This window comes from Malus sylvestris, chromosome 3 (assembly GCF_916048215.2).
Source record: "Malus sylvestris chromosome 3, drMalSylv7.2, whole genome shotgun sequence".
NCBI classification, from domain to species: Eukaryota; Viridiplantae; Streptophyta; class Magnoliopsida; order Rosales; family Rosaceae; genus Malus; species Malus sylvestris.
In genome coordinates this window covers 34351500-34368277 of record NC_062262.1, presented here as the reverse complement: position 1 = coordinate 34368277, position 16778 = coordinate 34351500, and the positions used below count along the sequence as shown (strand labels likewise).

The following is a 16778-nucleotide window of genomic DNA, read 5'->3' as shown; positions in this document are numbered from 1 at the left end:
TTAGGGTAGTAAACAGTCTTTTACCCTAATAAAAGTATGAATAAACTATTAAGTATTAGTGAATCTATTGTTTTGATGGGATACTCATTCTACGAAACTAGTTTCAAAGATCCAACCGTCAAACATGTTTGTATATACTTCGAGATTGCATACGTAAAAAATTACAAAAAACAAATATTCAGATATCAATTAACGGGACAAAACTTTTCGACGGTTATAAAAAGAAAAATCACGATTTAACGGTCATTTTAACTCTGATTTTGATGATTTTTTGCAACTACACTCCTTGACCTTATATGAATACAATGATTGAATTCGATCTTCAATTTAAAATATTTACACTAGTGGAAACCACAAAATCTTATATTATACTTGATAAAAGTATGAATAAATTATTACGTATTAGTGAATCTATTGTTTTGATGGAATACTCATTCTACGAAACTAGTTTCAAAGATCCAACCGTTAAACATGTTTGTATATACTTCAAGATCGCATACGTCAAAAATTACAAAAAACAAACATTCAGAGATCAAGTAACGGGACAAAACTTTTCGACGGTTATAAACGAAAAATCACGATTTAACGGTCATTTTAACTCTGATTTTGATGTTTTTTTACAACCACACTCATTGACCCTATATGAATACAATGATTGAATTCGATCTTCAATTTAAAATATTTACACTAGTGGATACCACAAAATCTTATACTATACTTAATAAAAGTATGAATAAACTATTAAGTATTAGTGAATCTATTGTTTTGATGGGATACTCATTCTACGAAACTAGTTTCAATGATCCAACCGTCAAACATGTTTATATATACTTCGAGATTGCATACACCAAAAATTGAAAAAAACAAAATTCAGAGATCAAGTAACGGGACAAAACTTTTCGACGGTTATAAACGAAGCTCAAGGGAAAATTTTATTGGACGGCAATAAGGCCGGCGATGCTGTATGGCACAGAATGTTGGGCGGTGAAACATCAACACGTACACAAAATGGGTGTAGCGGAGATGAGGATGCTTCGTTGGATGTGTGGGCACACGAGAAATGATAAGATTAGGAATGAGGATATCCGGGGTAAAGTAGGAGTAGCCGAAATTGAAGGAAAGATGAGAGAAAATCGGTTACGGTGGTTTGGACATGTGCAAAGAAGGCCTACTGACGCTCCGATTAGAAGATGCGACTATGGGACAGAGGTTCAGGGCCGAAGGGGTAGAGGAAGACCTAGGAAAACTTTGGAAGAGACTCTAAGAAAAGACTTAGAGTACTTGGATCTAACGAAGGACATGACTCAGGATCGAGCACAATGGCGTTCTAAGATTCATATAGCCGATCCCACTCAGTGACTTGGATTTTCCAAGTCTCCAACCGAGAAGTTTTCCTCACTCGGGAAATTAAGGGAACAATATCCCAACCTACATGCTCCACTCAGAAAGCTTCAACATACAAGCTTCAACAAAAGAAAATTCAAAGAACTTAGCGAAGAAGGCTTTGGTGTATTTAACACAATACGTTGAAATGAAGGAAAGCTTATTTATTGATATCCCCGATAAGCTACAAATATGTACATATACATGAGTCAAAATAAACACACAAGAGGGAGCCTTCACAAAGGTTGCTTAGGAGAAGTCTCAGCAGTCGGTAGAGCCCCAGAAAGAGAAGGCACTGGAGGGGGATCATTTGGAGCCTCAGTACTGGACAGAACCCTGGAAGGAGGAGGCATCAGAGGTTGATCATTCGGAGCTTCATTACGTGGTACAGCCCCAGAAGACGAAGGCAATAAATGCCTTTGGAACAAACCCACAAATCTCTGATGATCAAGTAAAACCTGACCATCAGTTTCCTTCATCTGGTCAAGCTTCCTCTTCATGTTTGTAGCATAGTCATGTGCGAGCCGGTGCAACTGTTTATTCTCATGCTTGAGCCCTCTAATCTCCTGTTTGAGACTCATCACTTCAGCCGCCAATGATTCAACTTGGCGGGTTCGAGCAAATAGGCGTTGGGCCATATTAGACACAGAACCTGCACACTGAACAGTGAGAGCCAGCGAATCCTTAACAGCTAACTCATCAGACCGTTTGGAAAGTAGTCTGTTATCTTTGGGAGTGAGAAGGTTCCTGGCCACCACCGCAGCGGTCATATCATTCTTCATCACGGAATCCCCAACGGTAAGAGGACCAGTAGGGGAGACGAAGGATGGGCGCCATATGTTGTCTGGAGAAGGCGGGGCTGCCTCTTCAACAAGGTTCAAGTCAAAACGACGGTCGGAGGGGCCAGACATTTTCAAAGGTGTTGAAGAGAGAAGAGGTCGGACAAATCAAGATCTTAGAAGTGCAAGAATGAAGCTTCTACTAGTGGAGATTCAAGTGTGCTTTGGAACTTAATGCCAGCCCCTATAAAAATCTGCACTCGACGAAGCTTCAGAAATCGAAGAGGCGCCTGCTCAGAAATCGAAGAGGCGTTTGCTTTCTCAAAAGCTGGGCTGCTTAGAGATCACGAGGGTTGATCTCAGAAATCGAAGAGGCGTTTGCTTTCTCAAAAGTTGGGTTGCTCAAAGACCACGAAGGCCGATCTCAGAAATCGACGAGCCGCTCGCTTTCTCAAAAGCTGGGCTCCCCAGAGACCACGAGGGCCGATCTCAGAAATCGAAGAGGCACCTACTTTTCCAGCCTTGTCAGCACCTGTCACACGCACACTCAGCTTTGCGGAAATTATGGGCATTCTGTCGAAGACTTCTGGGGAAGTAGAAAACACATGAATCTTACTGTTCAATCACCCACTTCCCACACGCAACAATAGCTCATGGGTACCACAGATAACTTTGCCAAAGTTCTCTGCCAAAGTTGAGCACGTGAAGCTTGCAGCTCCCACTACATCGCTCTGACCAAGAAGGGTAAAAGAATAGCAAAAAAACAGCACTAACAAAGTTTAGACCCATAAATTTTGAAGGTCTAGCTACCATATTATTACCCACAAGGGTAAAGGAACAGTACCACTACTGGATAATTGGAAAGTCCCTGTGTGTCAACCTCTGTGCTTCGTGGCAAGGTAGACTAGCAAACATGTCCAACCTTTACTCACATTCGAGAAAACACTCCCAATAAGATTGCTTGCTCCAAAATCGAAGAGGCACCGTCCTCCGAATCTCGAGAGCCAGACTCCCAACATGACTACTTTCTTAAAAATCGAAGAGAGGGTAAAGGAACAGTACCATTGCTGGATAATTGGAAAGTCCCTGTGTGTCAACCTCTGTGCTTCGTGGCAAGGTAGACTAGCAAACATGCCCAACCTTTACTCACATTCGAGAAAACACTCCCAACAAGATTGCTTGCTCCAAAATCGAAGAGGCACCGCCCTCCGAATCTCGAGAGCCAGACTCCCAACATGATTACTTTCTCAAAAATCGAAGAGACACTGCTCTCCGAATCTTCGAGAGCCAGACCCCCAGCATGATTGCTTTCTCAAAAATCGATGAGGCATCGTTCTCCGAATCAATCGAAGAGGCGCTCGCTTTCTCAAAAGCTGGGCTGCTCAGAGACCACGAGGGCCGATCTCAGAAATCGAAGAGGCACCTACTATTCTAGCCTTGTCAGCACCTGTCACACGCACACTCAGCTTTGCAGAAATTATGGGCATTCTGTCGAAGACTTCTGGTGAAGTAGAAAGCACATGAATCTTACTGTTCAATCACCCACTTCCCACACGCAACAATAGCTCATGGGTACCACAGATAACTTTGCCAAAGTTCTCTGCCAAAGTTGAGCACGTGAAGCTTGCAGCTCCCACTACATCGCTCTGACCAAGAAAGGTAAAAGAATAGCAAAGAAACAGCACTAACAAAGTTTAGACACATAAATTTTGAAGGTCTAGCTACCATATTATTACCCACAAGGGTAAAGGAACAGTACCATTGCTGGATAATTGGAAAGTTCCTGTGTGTCAACCTCTGTGCTTCGTGGCAAGGTAGACTAGCAAACATGCCCAACCTTTACTCACATTCGAGAAAACACTCCCAACAAGATTACTTGCTCCAAAATCGAAGAGGCATCGTCCTTCGAATCTCGAGAGCCAGACTCCCAACATGACTACTTTCTCAAAAGCGAAGAGAGGGTAAAGGAACAGTACCATTGCTAGATAATTGGAAAGTCCCTGTGTGTCAACCTTTGTGCTTCGGGGCAAGGTAGACTAGCAAACATGCCCAACCTTTACTCACATTCGAGACAACACTCCCAACAGGATTGCTTGCTCCAAAATCGAAGAGGCACCGCCCTCCGAATCTCGAGAGCCAGACTCCCAACATGATTACTTCCTCAAAAATCGAAGAGACACTGCTCTCCGAATCTCGAGAGCCAGACCCCCAGCATGATTGCTTTCTCAAAAATCGAAGAGGCATCGTTCTCCGAATCTCGAAAGCCAGATACCACAGACCACTTTTTCAAAGTGCTCTGACAGAGTTAAAACATGTGAAACTGGCAGCTCCCACTACCGTGCTATGACCAAGCAGGGTAAATGAATAGCATTACTACTTGTTGTTAGGGAGACTCCTATATATGTCGACCTCCATCCCCAACGGACAGGCAGACCTGCAAAAATGCTCAACCCTTCATCATATCTGAGAGGGCACTCCCAACGAAGCCTTTCGAAATATTCAGCTTTCTTTCCCCCCGATACATCCATTACTCTGTCAAAAGCAAAAGTATCCCATATCAGCAGGGTGGAACGTACTCTAGATTTGATGGACTTGTTTTGACCCTCAAATTCTTCAGTCGGCCTTATACTCTGGAGGAAACCAGAAAACCCTCCAGCTCAGTTCAAGAATAAGCCTGTGGAAAGTTACTTCTTCAAAAGCAAAAGTATCTCATATCATCTCTTCTCATTTTTCTTCTCTTTATCCTTCATGCTGCTGCAAGATGGGGAGAAGGTGAACAATCAGTCGGAGCTCTGATTGCTTACCTTGTCTGTCACCTCTTTCAGCAGACCCCCTAGCTCGGCGACTTGGGGGACTCCTACTACATGGTTTGTATCGCGCTTGACCAAGCTTGAAACTACAAGTAAGCTTCAAGTGAAATTGATACATTACCTTGTGCATCTCCACCAGTTAAAGATACCACCCCTGGATGGAGGAAGAGTACTTCCAGAGAAGATGCCACATCTACCTATGAGACAGATAAGGCAAGTCAAGACGACACCACACTCCGATACTTAGAAGTTTCGTGATTACGAGATCATTCTCCCACAATATTTCCTAATGTCATTTGTACTAAATCATTCACTTGTACTCATTAAAGGAGAGCTTGAACCCATGTACTTGTGTAAACCCTTCACAATTAATGAGAACTCTTCTATTCCGTGGACGTAGCCAATCTGGGTGAACCACGTACATCTTGTGTTTGCTTTCCTATCTCTATCCATTTATATACTTATCCACACTAATGACCGGAGCAATCTAGCGAAGATCACAAAAAGCGACCGTTTTCGCTACCTAGGATCTATCTTGCAAGAGAACGGAGAATTAGATGGAGATCTCAACCATAGAATACGAGCTGGATGGATGAAGTGTAAGAGTGCATCCGGCGTGTTGTGTGACCGTCGTAGGCCACTGAAGCTCAAGGGAAAATTTTATAGGACGGCAATAAGGCCAGCGATGTTGTATGGCACAGAATGTTGGGCGGTGAAGCATCAACACGTACACAAAATGGGTGTAGCGGAGATGAGGATGCTTTGTGGGATGTGGGCACACGAGAAAGGATAAGATAGGGAATGAGGATATCCGAGGTAAAGTAGGAGTAGCCGAAATTGTAGGAAAGATGAGAGAAAATCGGCTCCGGTGATTTGGACATGTGCAAAGAAGGCCGACTGACGCTCCGGTTCGAAGATGTGACTACGGGACAGAGGTTCAGGGCCGAAGGGGTAGAGGAAGACCTAGGAAAACTTTGGAAGAGACTCTAAGAAAAGACTTAGAGTACTTAGATCTAACGGAGGACATGACACAAAACCGAGCGCAATGGCGTTCTAGGATTCATATAGCCGACCCCACTTAGTGGGAAAAGGCTTTGTTGTTGTTGTTGTTGTTGTTGTACACTCCTTGACCCTATATGAATACAATGATTGAATTCGATCTTCAATTTAAAATATTTACACTAGTGGAAACCACAAAATCTTATGTTATACTTAATAAAAGTATGAATAAACTCTTAAGTATTAGTGAATCTATTGTTTTGATGGGATACAAATTCTACGAAACTAGTTTCAATGATCTAACCGTCAAACATGTTTGTATATATTTCGAGATCGCATACGCCAAAAATTGCAAAAAACAAACATTCAGAGAGCACGTAACGGGACAAAACTTTTCAACGGTTATAAACGAAAAATCACGATTTAACGGTTAATTTAACTCCGATTTTGATGATTTTTTACAACTACACTCCTTGACCTTATATGAATACAATGATTGAATTCGATCTTCAATTTAAAATATTTACACTAGTGGATACCACAAAATCTTATGTTTATACTTAATAAAAGTATGGTATAGTACTATTGTTTTATTTTTTTTCATAATTATTTTGGTAAACTTCTCATAATTTGAATGATTTTTAATGCTTGGTTTTTCTATGCTTAGTTTATGCAGAAGATAGTTATGACGTGGAAAACCTTACTGAAAACATCATCAACATAACTCTTGAAGGCAATAGATCAAGCCAAAGTTCCAATGCAATTTCATGATGATCGATGTAAATCGAGGATTTTGTAAATTGAGGTTTAAACTTTTGAGAAAGATTTCACAACCTTGAAAACAAAAACTGTTTCATTTTGCATATCCTTGCACATTTAAAATTTGTAATAGATTAGTAGTGTATGTATTATTTTTTTATTAGGCTCTTATTTTCGAGTGTAGATGTAGTACTTAAACGACAAATGTGTTTTAATGTTTTGAAGTAATATTTATGTGGCAATGTGTGGTATGTGCAAATTTAAGAAAAAAAATATATTTTTCTTAACGGGTTATAACGGGTCGGGTCACTTTACCCGTTGGGTAAAGTGACACGACCTGTTAAGGACCCGTTAAGATAACGGGTGTGACACGACACGACCCGTTAAGATAACATGTGTTACACGAAAACGACACGAACACGACTGACACGACCCGTTTGCCAGGCCTTTGCTTTAAGTTAGTGAGTAGGTATATTATTTGGCATTAACTGTATACATTTGCTAAATTATAAAATGCTTTTTAACGTACAAAAAGGAATTAAGAGCTTAACTTCCGCATCATGGCAGATTATGCTCTATCGTAATTGCAATAAACTGTCATGATTTTTAACAAAAAAACATGCAACAAAATGCATAATCATTATTGTTTACTGTAATTGTGATAAAGCGCAATCTGCCATGATTCGAAAGTTTGAGCCTATTCACTAACGTAAAGCAAGTTAAATGCCACAATAAAAGGAGTTTTATTTATTTATTTATTATTTATTGAGAGGGGTAGCAGTGAGTCAGATTCATTTTTACCCAATTATTTTAGTTAGATTTGTGTCGCATTCATGTTTCATGTCGTATTTATGTCAATCTACACGTTTCTTAGCATGTAAAGGCTTGAGAATAATAAAGGTACTCATGCATTAAACAACGTTTCTAAAAACACCATCTCCATTTATGGGGGAGATTTTTCAATGTGCTCGGAATATGGAGTGATATGTTATATGTTAATATACAAGTAAAAAAAAGTTTTTTTTTTTTCAAGTATCTCTCCACTTGTATGAAACATATAACGTATGTGCTTATATTCCGGACACATTGAAAAATCTCTCTATACATGGAATGCTCTATTCTTAGTTACATATTAAGCCACCGAGTGATTGAGGAACTTGAGCAATCTCCAAAACATTTTCTTTTTACGTTTAATCCCTATTACCATATCTACACACCCTTTTACTTCTCATACACTTTTTGTTAATTTTTTATTTTCTTCTTTAATTTAGTCAATCTGATGGCTACAAATTAAGAGAGTGTATAGGAAACAAAAAGAGGTGCGTGAATAGAACACCCCTTTCCATATATATTTAGTTTGCATGCATTTCCAGTTGATAATTTGGTTTTCTCAATCCCACGTTGTACTCGCTTTGCCTTGCATATAGGTAATTGCTTTACGTGGTTTGAAGAGTATCATGATCTTAGATCTAATGATTTACTCGAGAATTGTAATACTTGAGTTTAAGTTATTTTTAGAAGGAAATATTTTTTAGGGTGACCGCGAGCTTTTTATCAGTGGTTTTGGTTCATTATAATAGCTTTTTAGCTAGCTTAGTAAGCAACTGAACCATAAAGTAGTTTAGCTCGCTTAATCTTTCTATGTAAGTTAGGTCATTGGTTCCTCGATTTGTATTAGATTGTTGGTTTTTTTAACAACTTAGTACATATAGCTATCGCTCTTTTCTCACCAAAAAAACAAAATTGGAGTCAATAAGTAAAATTTCATGATCTACAACAAATATTTAGCATAGTTAAAACCCGAATATATATATATATATATATATATATATATATATATCTCAAAAAGACAATTATCACTAATTGGAACAGTTAATTCATTCTTCTACATGGTCTTTATGTCTCTTCCTTCTACTTATCTATGGAATTAATAAGCTCAATGCTAGAAAGCAATTAAGTGGTAGCTGCTCTCTCTTCATGATGTCAAGGGAACTCCACGTCTTGCTGCAGCGACATGAAGCCTACAAAATATTCACGAACAGAAAATTACACCACTATAAAATTAGCTTAATGTGTTGGAGAGTGGTGATGGTTTAATACGGAAAGGGATCCTCTCCGGATCCTTTCCACCAAATCCACCAAATCAATAGATCCGGGACCTTGAAATTTGATCAAACGGCTACAAACAGGAGGGCCTTTAAAAGTTATAATAACTTTAGCCATTGGATCAAATTTCAAGGGCCTGGATCCCTTGATTTGGTGGAAGGGATCCGGAGAGGATCCCTTTCCGTTTAATACAATATCTTGTTGGATAAGATATTTCCGACATGTGATTTAGGTAATGTCAGATAACAATGCAGTACAATGTCAATAAACGCCAGATATAATTTACACTAACTTATTACCGATAGGAAAAGTGCAGTGGCAAAATTCCCGCCCTTAATTTTTTTTTAAACCAATGAATAATGTCCAACTTCCAATTTTTTTAAGAACGCCAAGAATGGCTTGTTATGTAGCAGTGTTAGTTAATGATGTCCAATGTTCACAAAAAAAAAAAAAAAAAAAAACAAACAAACAAACAAACATATTTAAACGAACAAAATATGATAAAGATTAATGTTAATTAAACATGCAAAACTTTCTCTAATACATGTGAGTTCCACATTAACTATATTAAAGCTGTAGTTATATGCTTGTCTTGGACGTACCAAAATATATTTCTAAAAAATGTTGGACATCTGAGCAGATTGCAAGGGCTGTGGCCAGACTGGAAACGACACTGCCTCCTGACGTTTGGGTATCATTGGTTGATGAACGTGAGTCAAATCCTTACCCCATGAGCTAATTAGGGTTTGTGGTGGGTTAATAATACTGCCAACATGGATATTATTATTTTCAGCACACCCCTCAAATCCCATCAAATTTGCAGCAAGGTTGTCCGCTGCCTCAAAATATGACTGATTCTCACTGTAAATGTTGGAGCTCTGTGCTAAAGAGTCCATCAATGGAGGATTATAATTATCAAGCTGATAATCATTATTAATATTGTTAATCTTCTCTCCCATCTCACCAGAATCCCCGTAATCAAAATCATCCCCCAAATTAATATAATTCACCCATGGATTATAAGCATAAGTATTATTGACATCGCCACGACCATCACTCCCAACTTCAGAAGAAAATCCGACATTATCAACACTAACAATACGGTTTTTGTCGTGATAATTATCTCCGGAAATTGGCAACTTTGGACCGGCTGGTTCAGAATTTACTGGGAAATTTGGAGTGGTGGCCATAACATTGTTGAAATCATAAGGCTGAATAGCTTGCCCGTCAAGTAATATTGATTGGACCATCTCATCCGCAATTTGTATACAACTCTCCATAACCCTAGTTATACTCCACCACGAATCCCTTTGCAACTCACCCAGCTGCCCTAAATGCTCATCATCCCACATTGCCAAACCCTTCTCGCCACGATCCTCAAAACCCTCAAAACCCTTCTCGCAGCGATCATCAAATCCCTCGAAATCCTTCTTTTTTCCTTTCATCTTACCCTTGTTTTTTCCTTCCACCTTATTTATCTTGCCTCCCAGCATATCCGAAATCCTGACCTCCGTTCCTCTACGCAATGGTGATAAGCTTGCTTTCGCATCAGCTTCTTTGAACTTCATCATGATGGCTCGAGCCTTGCGCTCGTCTTCCGGCCAGACCCCTAAATTACCATCGACATCATAAGAAACAATGCAAACCTTCGCATCGATATCCTCGAGCTCCTCAGCTTTCTTGTGCAGCGTCTGGTGCCTTTTGTGGCATAGCGAACTGATTTCGCACAGTTTTTTGCGCTTCCGGTTCTCCTCCCGTCGCACCATTGACTTCGCCGGAATTCAAACGAGGAGAAAGTGATCGAAAAACGAGGAAACCAGAGTACAGAAAGAATTTGAGAGCTGAATGTTGAAGAGCTTGTTAAAAAAAAAAACATGAATGGTTATGGTAAATTTATAGATTGATAGATAAGTAGGGTTCCTAGTGAATTTTTGAAAATCTCTCTAAATCTTCCTCATGCGAAAAGTAAAAAATTGATTTTTATTTCCTAATCTCATGTGGGTGTCATTTCACTGACTGAATCAATTTAAGCTTGTTCTAATGGTTCGCATGTTAATTTGGTTAAAGGAAAGAAGGGAATTAAATATTAATTTTTTGAACTCCATTGCTGCAGGGGATGAGTAATTAATTTTATTAATTAATCCAAAGCTGAAGAGGAAAATTTAGGGTTTTGTTGTGGATCGAATAAAATCGGGTTCGCAGCACCCGAGTGGCATTCGTTTCTCTCTCTTATTAATTGCCCGCTTCCCGCTTCCCGTTTTTATTTGTTTTGTTTTACTTGTAAAATTACTTATTACCCTAGAGAACAAAATTTAAGCTTTTGTTTACCCAACACAATTAGGTGGAGCTTTGCACATTTTACAAACAATAATGCTCTTTTTTCAATAGTAAATGGTAATTGACATCTTAAAAGAGTCCTTGTATTGGATGAGTTCACTATCATCGTGATATCTTGTTTAATAATATATTGACATTGTCAGACTTTTCAATACATGACATTTATCATTGGATGAGGACGCTATGTAATAATACACTAATTTTATGTAAATTGTTCTCTTTTTTGTTCTTACCAAACAGGTACATATCAAATTGGATTTATAGAATCTTACCAACATATCATTTGTCCAAGTTTTGTAATTTAGGGATCCAATCAAATTTGCGATCAGAATCAGATTGGGTTGGTTTGGACATTTAGTGGGTTCACCAACTAACTCAACCAACTGGGTTGGGTTGGGTTATAAACTTTAAAATTTACTTATGAGTAAAAATCTGATTGTCTGTCTAATATGTGAGTTAGGTTGGATTGAAGTATTATTAACTAATATTTGTAAAGAATGTTATGAACTTGTTATTTGTAAAAACCTGACCACCTGTTTATAAGCTAATTTTTTAAAGAAGGTTATGAACTTATGTTTGGACCCAAATTTACACCATCGGCCCTTGTAATCAAGGCCGTTGAGGGAGTATAATTCTCAACCGTCGGATGAAAAAGTGGAGATAATTTTTGTTATTGTTAAATGATAATATTTTGGTCTTTATCATAATAATTATCTTTTAATATGAATTATCTTAGCATCTTTTTCAACCAGATAAATAGGCTGCGAATTATATCCCAAGCAAGCAGTACAATTCGAATTGATTTGGGATGTCTGACGGCACTTGGAAGCTAGAAATGAATTTGAAATTCATTTAGATAGGGTCAGGATGCAAGCGACAATAAAGATGATGGCTTTGGGTGATGATGAGACAAGCCTAGGTAGACTAGGCCTTTTTACATAATGATGGATCTAGTCAGATGGGTTTAAAAGCCACTAATGGAGTTTTGATGATGAGATAAGAAGCCTAGGTGAGTTAGGCCTCCGATGTGATGTGATAAAGCTTATATAGGCTTTATTTTGTTTGAAAAGTCACGAAATCTGAAGGATATGCATTGGCATTTCACACGGATCAATTTTAGTTTCACAGAGTTAGAGTTGCAGTTAGACTCTACAACGCTATCAGGCTGTGCCCAAGATAAAGACAACCACTATAAATATAGAGTCGCATGCAACATTGAGACCCCCTTAAACTCAACACACAAACTGCCCTGCGCAAACTCTCGCTCTACGCGCAACATCTCAACAACCTTGAGATTTTTATTTTTCGCTAACACATCTTCAATTTGGATAAATAACACTAGGCCTGCGCAAACTCTCGCTCTACACGAAATCTCTCAACAACCTTGAGATTTTTATTTTTTGCTGACACATCTTCAGTTTGGATAAATAGGATGCGAATTATATCCCAAGCAAGCAGTACAGTTCGAATTGATTTGGGATGTCTAACGGCACTTGGAAGCTAGAAATGAATTTGAAATTCATTTAGATAAGGTCAGGATGCATGCGACAATAAAGATAATGGCTTTTGGTGATGATGAGACAAGCCTAGGTAGACTAGGCCTTTTTGCATAATGATGGATCTAGTCAGATGGGTTTAAAAGCCACTGATGGAGTTTTGATGATGAGATAAGAAGCCTAGGTGAGCTAGGCCTCTGATCTGATGTGATAAAGCTTGGATAGGCTTTATTTTGTTTGAAAAGTCACGAAATTTGAAGGATATGCCTTGGCATTTCACACGGATCAATTTCAGTTTCATAGAGTTAGAGTTGTAGTTGGACTCTACAAAGCTATCAGGATGTGCCAAGCAAAAGACAGCCACTATAAATACAGAGTCACATGCAACATTGAGATCCCTTCCAACTCAACACACAAATTGCTATGCGCAAACTCTCGCTCTACGCGAAACCTCTCAACAACCTTGAGATTTTTATTTTTCACTGACACATCTTCAGTTTGGATAAACAGTACTGTGAAGGCAATCAGCGAACATCTTCAGCTTGGATAAACAGTATTGTTGCCGTAGAATCAGCCGATCGCAAAACACCTTCATTTTGGATAAACAGCACTGCGTCGAGGCCGACTAATTATCTATCCAAATCTCGGTCGAGAAGGATTTTCGAATCCTTATTGGCAGAGGTCATCTCATTAGCCTTCTCGGCGAAGTGAGGTGTTACATATTACTAGGCTCGGCGCATCGAACGCCGAGTTGTTTTATGATTAGATACTCATAAGTAGGATTTAGAGTTTGGCATTTTGACGACCGAACTACGTTTACGATTAAGACCCACATTTGCTTTGAGTACTTATGCCCATATAGTTTGGTGTCGATTCGGCGTGCTTATACTTTTACGAATATAATCACTGTGACCGAATCCGGTGCCAACGATTTGTGAACTTCGCAGAACTAGCAGCCTTGTCTTTAGGCTCTAGAACCTGAAGGCCGAGAAGTGTTCCTTCTTATGTCGCAGTCACAAGATTAAGAAGTCAGTAGCGCGCCCGACGCCACGCACATATTCTACTCCTTGGCCGAGTTCGACTGACGAGTTGGCACGCCCCGCACACAACTGAAGGACGTAGTTAGCTTTTTAATTATTCGGCCTGCGCACCACGTAGGCTTGGTAGTTTTTTAGGGTCAACAACTTATTATTCACATTTACACATTAAATATGAAGAAAGTTGAGGCTCTACCATAAAACCAATTAGCAATATAGGTAGTAACTCAACTTACTATAAAATGTCACGTGTAATCAAGGTTTTAAAAAACGCTAAGCGCTAGTCGGGCGGTGGACTAGCGCCTAGCGCCTAGGCGGCTAAGCGCTAGCCTAAACGGCCTAATGCATAAATTTACACTACATATTATAAAACATGAGTATATGTGTATAATTTTAGGAATTTTTTTCTAATTTTATACAAAGAATATTGGGCCTAGTTTGTTTTTTCTTTGAACAAAATAGTGGGCCACAAAATGAACCCAACTTGAAAGAAAAACTATTTTTTTCAATTAAACCGATAACTAGAGGTCGCACTTGGTGCGATGGCAAGTGCCTTCGCCCATGAGCGGTAGGTCTCGGGTTCGAGACTTGGGAGCAGCCTCTCCATAAAATGGGGGTAAGGCTAGCCGACATTCACCTCTCCCAGACCCTGCGTAAAGCGGGAGCCTTGTGCACTGGGTACGACCTTTAAACCGACAACTTTTTTAGTTTCTAGGCTTGCATTTAGTGGCTCTAGGCTTGCATTTATTATCAACAGATCTCCTATTCTTTCTCTCTCCGCAGAGAGATCCCCTTCTCTCTCTTTAGTCTTTTTTTTTGTCAGACTCTCTCTTTAGTATTTGCCTTTCTTTTCCTCCCATTTTCAGTTTTTCTTTCGACTCTCTCTCTCTCTTCTCTTCAACAGAACAGACGGAAGAGACAGAACGGACGGATATCTTCAACAGATTCCCTTTTCTCTCTGCAATAAAACCCAACAGACGGATTATGTGTATTGTTTTGAAGATTTGGGTTGTGGGTTGTGGATCGTGCATATGCGAGGGGAGATTTGCAGAGCATCGGTTGCAGCCTAACACCACCTAGGCCGCCTTGAACGCCTAGAGACGCCTAGGCGGCCGCCTAAATCCTTCACACCTTACCTGAACGATTTAGCCCAAATTAGATCGGAACTCCACCGCCAAACGCCTAGATCGATTTTTAGAACACTGCATGTGATAGTGTCATAACAACTAATTAACAATAGAAGGAGCATAACATTCTTTTACTATATTACATCTAAAAGTACATTTCATTTGTTAATTTGATGTTGGTATAAGAAATTTAAACACATTCTAGCATTCTTCTTTGTCACGGTTATCCACTCCTTCTGCCCCCGAGAGGTTTAACTCCATCTCTCTCAGTCGATTTAAACTAGCTATCATACTGTATTTTTTTCCCTAATAAGTACGATAGTAATTAATATAGAAAAACAAACAAATTTTGGTGTATTTATTTGAGTCTAGATAAAACTTTGCCCTAGATTTCAATCCGGACAAATAAAAAAAGAGTTTCTTGCAAACTACAGATATATATGACTAATTGACTATCCCTTAATAACAAATCACCAATAAATTCGGGTGGTTCCTAACCAACCTGAACGAAGGAAAAAATAGTTTCCGTACAAAATTACAGATTAGGGTAATGCTGGTGATACTAAATTTGCAAACTAAATGATGTGTCATCAATTGGAATAAGTACGTTTATCAACGTTTAAGTAATAAATCAATTATCAACTCCTATATCCTTTAGATTCCAAGGAGAAATGTTTAGTTGTGACGGGAACACAAGTAGTACACCACATGTTTTAATAGGAGTGGTGTGAAATTTTATTTTTTAAGTTATTAACTTTTTAGCACACATATCTCACAATTTGTATAGTGACTCGTGGTGTACCACCCCGTGTACCGGTTACACTGAAAAATCTCTCGTTTCCAAGACTTTGTCTACAAATTTAGTCTCCCTACCATACATTATGACTGTCCTCTAATAATTACTAATCAACAATCAAATCGGGTGGTTCCTCAAATCCACCGTCAATCCATGCCGGGCAAGTCTATGAGCAACCTCGTTAAGCTCGCGTTTTACATGTTGGAGCTTCACCGTCGAAACTGAATTGAGAATGAACCTGGTATCATTGAGAAATGGACCAAACCAACCTGAGAAAAGTCTTCTCCCTCTTGAGCTTTTGTGGCTAAAGCTCCTGGGCCAAAAAGCCTCAACTTTGAAGTACAAGCCGCCCAAGAAAGTCCCCCTTCATCTCGAAACAACTCACTGCATAAATCCTTAGTATTTTGGAAGTGGAATTATAGAATTTGAAAACAAAGTACAAAAAAAAAAAAAAAAAAAAACGGATTAAGGAAAAACAATGTATTTTTCCAATAATTCATCAACATCTTCGCGGCTTTCGACTCGAACGGGACTCTCGTTGCTGTTGGAATTATCAAACACTTCCGTCAAGTAATCAGCAATAACGTTGTCCATCAATACCTCAAGGCTTGACAACGATGAGTCCGCAGCAGCAGCAACCCCGTCACAACTAAGGTCGCTAAAGATGTCCTCCACCATGAAATCGACGTTGTTGCACAGAAAATTATCGATACCGTCGTCAGCAGCGGCATCGACAATTGGATCGATCACTTCAGAAGTAGGTTCTTCTTCTTCCAAACCTTCAGGCAATTCCGGCATGAATTCTTCGATATCAAACAATATTATTTCAAAACCCTCGTCGTCATTCTCAAAACCCTTTGAGTCCTTCGTCTTCTTGAACGATGTTCGTTGATACAGCGTCATCGAAGTTTTGGGTCGACTCTCTTTCTGCTCCTCGCGCTCTCTGCTCGGAGATGACTTCACCATTGCGTCGAATACTTCTTCTTCTACAACGCACACGACAAGCAACACGCAAAGACACGTGAGTGTCAAAAAACAGAAAGACTTGGCAAGTTTTGCCAAAAGCATACAGAACAGGTAACTCCTTTTTTTTTATCGTTTGGGAATATATGTATCGGTGTTTCCTAGTGCTAATGGGATATGGTTTCA

The 16778-nt window shown here is 39.3% G+C and overlaps 2 protein-coding genes across 2 annotated transcripts; both read right to left on the bottom strand.

Moving 5' to 3' along the window:
* Positions 1-1053: 1053 nt before the first annotated feature.
* Positions 1054-4678, bottom strand: LOC126616579 (uncharacterized). The gene is made up of 2 exons (XM_050284650.1): positions 3303-4678; positions 1054-3084 (listed from the first exon to the last, which is right to left on the bottom strand). The coding sequence occupies exon 2, from the start codon at positions 2292-2294 to the stop codon at positions 1620-1622; it is 675 nt and encodes a 224-aa protein (XP_050140607.1). The 5' UTR covers positions 2295-3084; positions 3303-4678; the 3' UTR covers positions 1054-1619.
* Positions 4679-8578: 3900 nt separating this feature from the next.
* On the bottom strand, positions 8579-11002 carry LOC126616165 (agamous-like MADS-box protein AGL103). Its single transcript, XM_050284178.1, has 2 exons — positions 9439-11002; positions 8579-8751 (listed from the first exon to the last, which is right to left on the bottom strand). Exon 1 carries the CDS (start codon positions 10600-10602, stop codon positions 9451-9453), a length of 1152 nt encoding a protein of 383 aa, XP_050140135.1. The 5' UTR covers positions 10603-11002; the 3' UTR covers positions 8579-8751; positions 9439-9450.
* Between the last annotated feature and the right edge of the window lie 5776 nt (positions 11003-16778).

What these genes read in the sequence shown, in the direction of transcription:
- LOC126616579 (XM_050284650.1), bottom strand. Translation starts at nt 2,294, where the DNA reads ATGTCTGGCCCCTCCGACCGTCGTTTTGACTTGAACCTTGTTGAAGAG.
- LOC126616165 (XM_050284178.1), bottom strand. Translation starts at nt 10,602, where the DNA reads ATGGTGCGACGGGAGGAGAACCGGAAGCGCAAAAAACTGTGCGAAATC.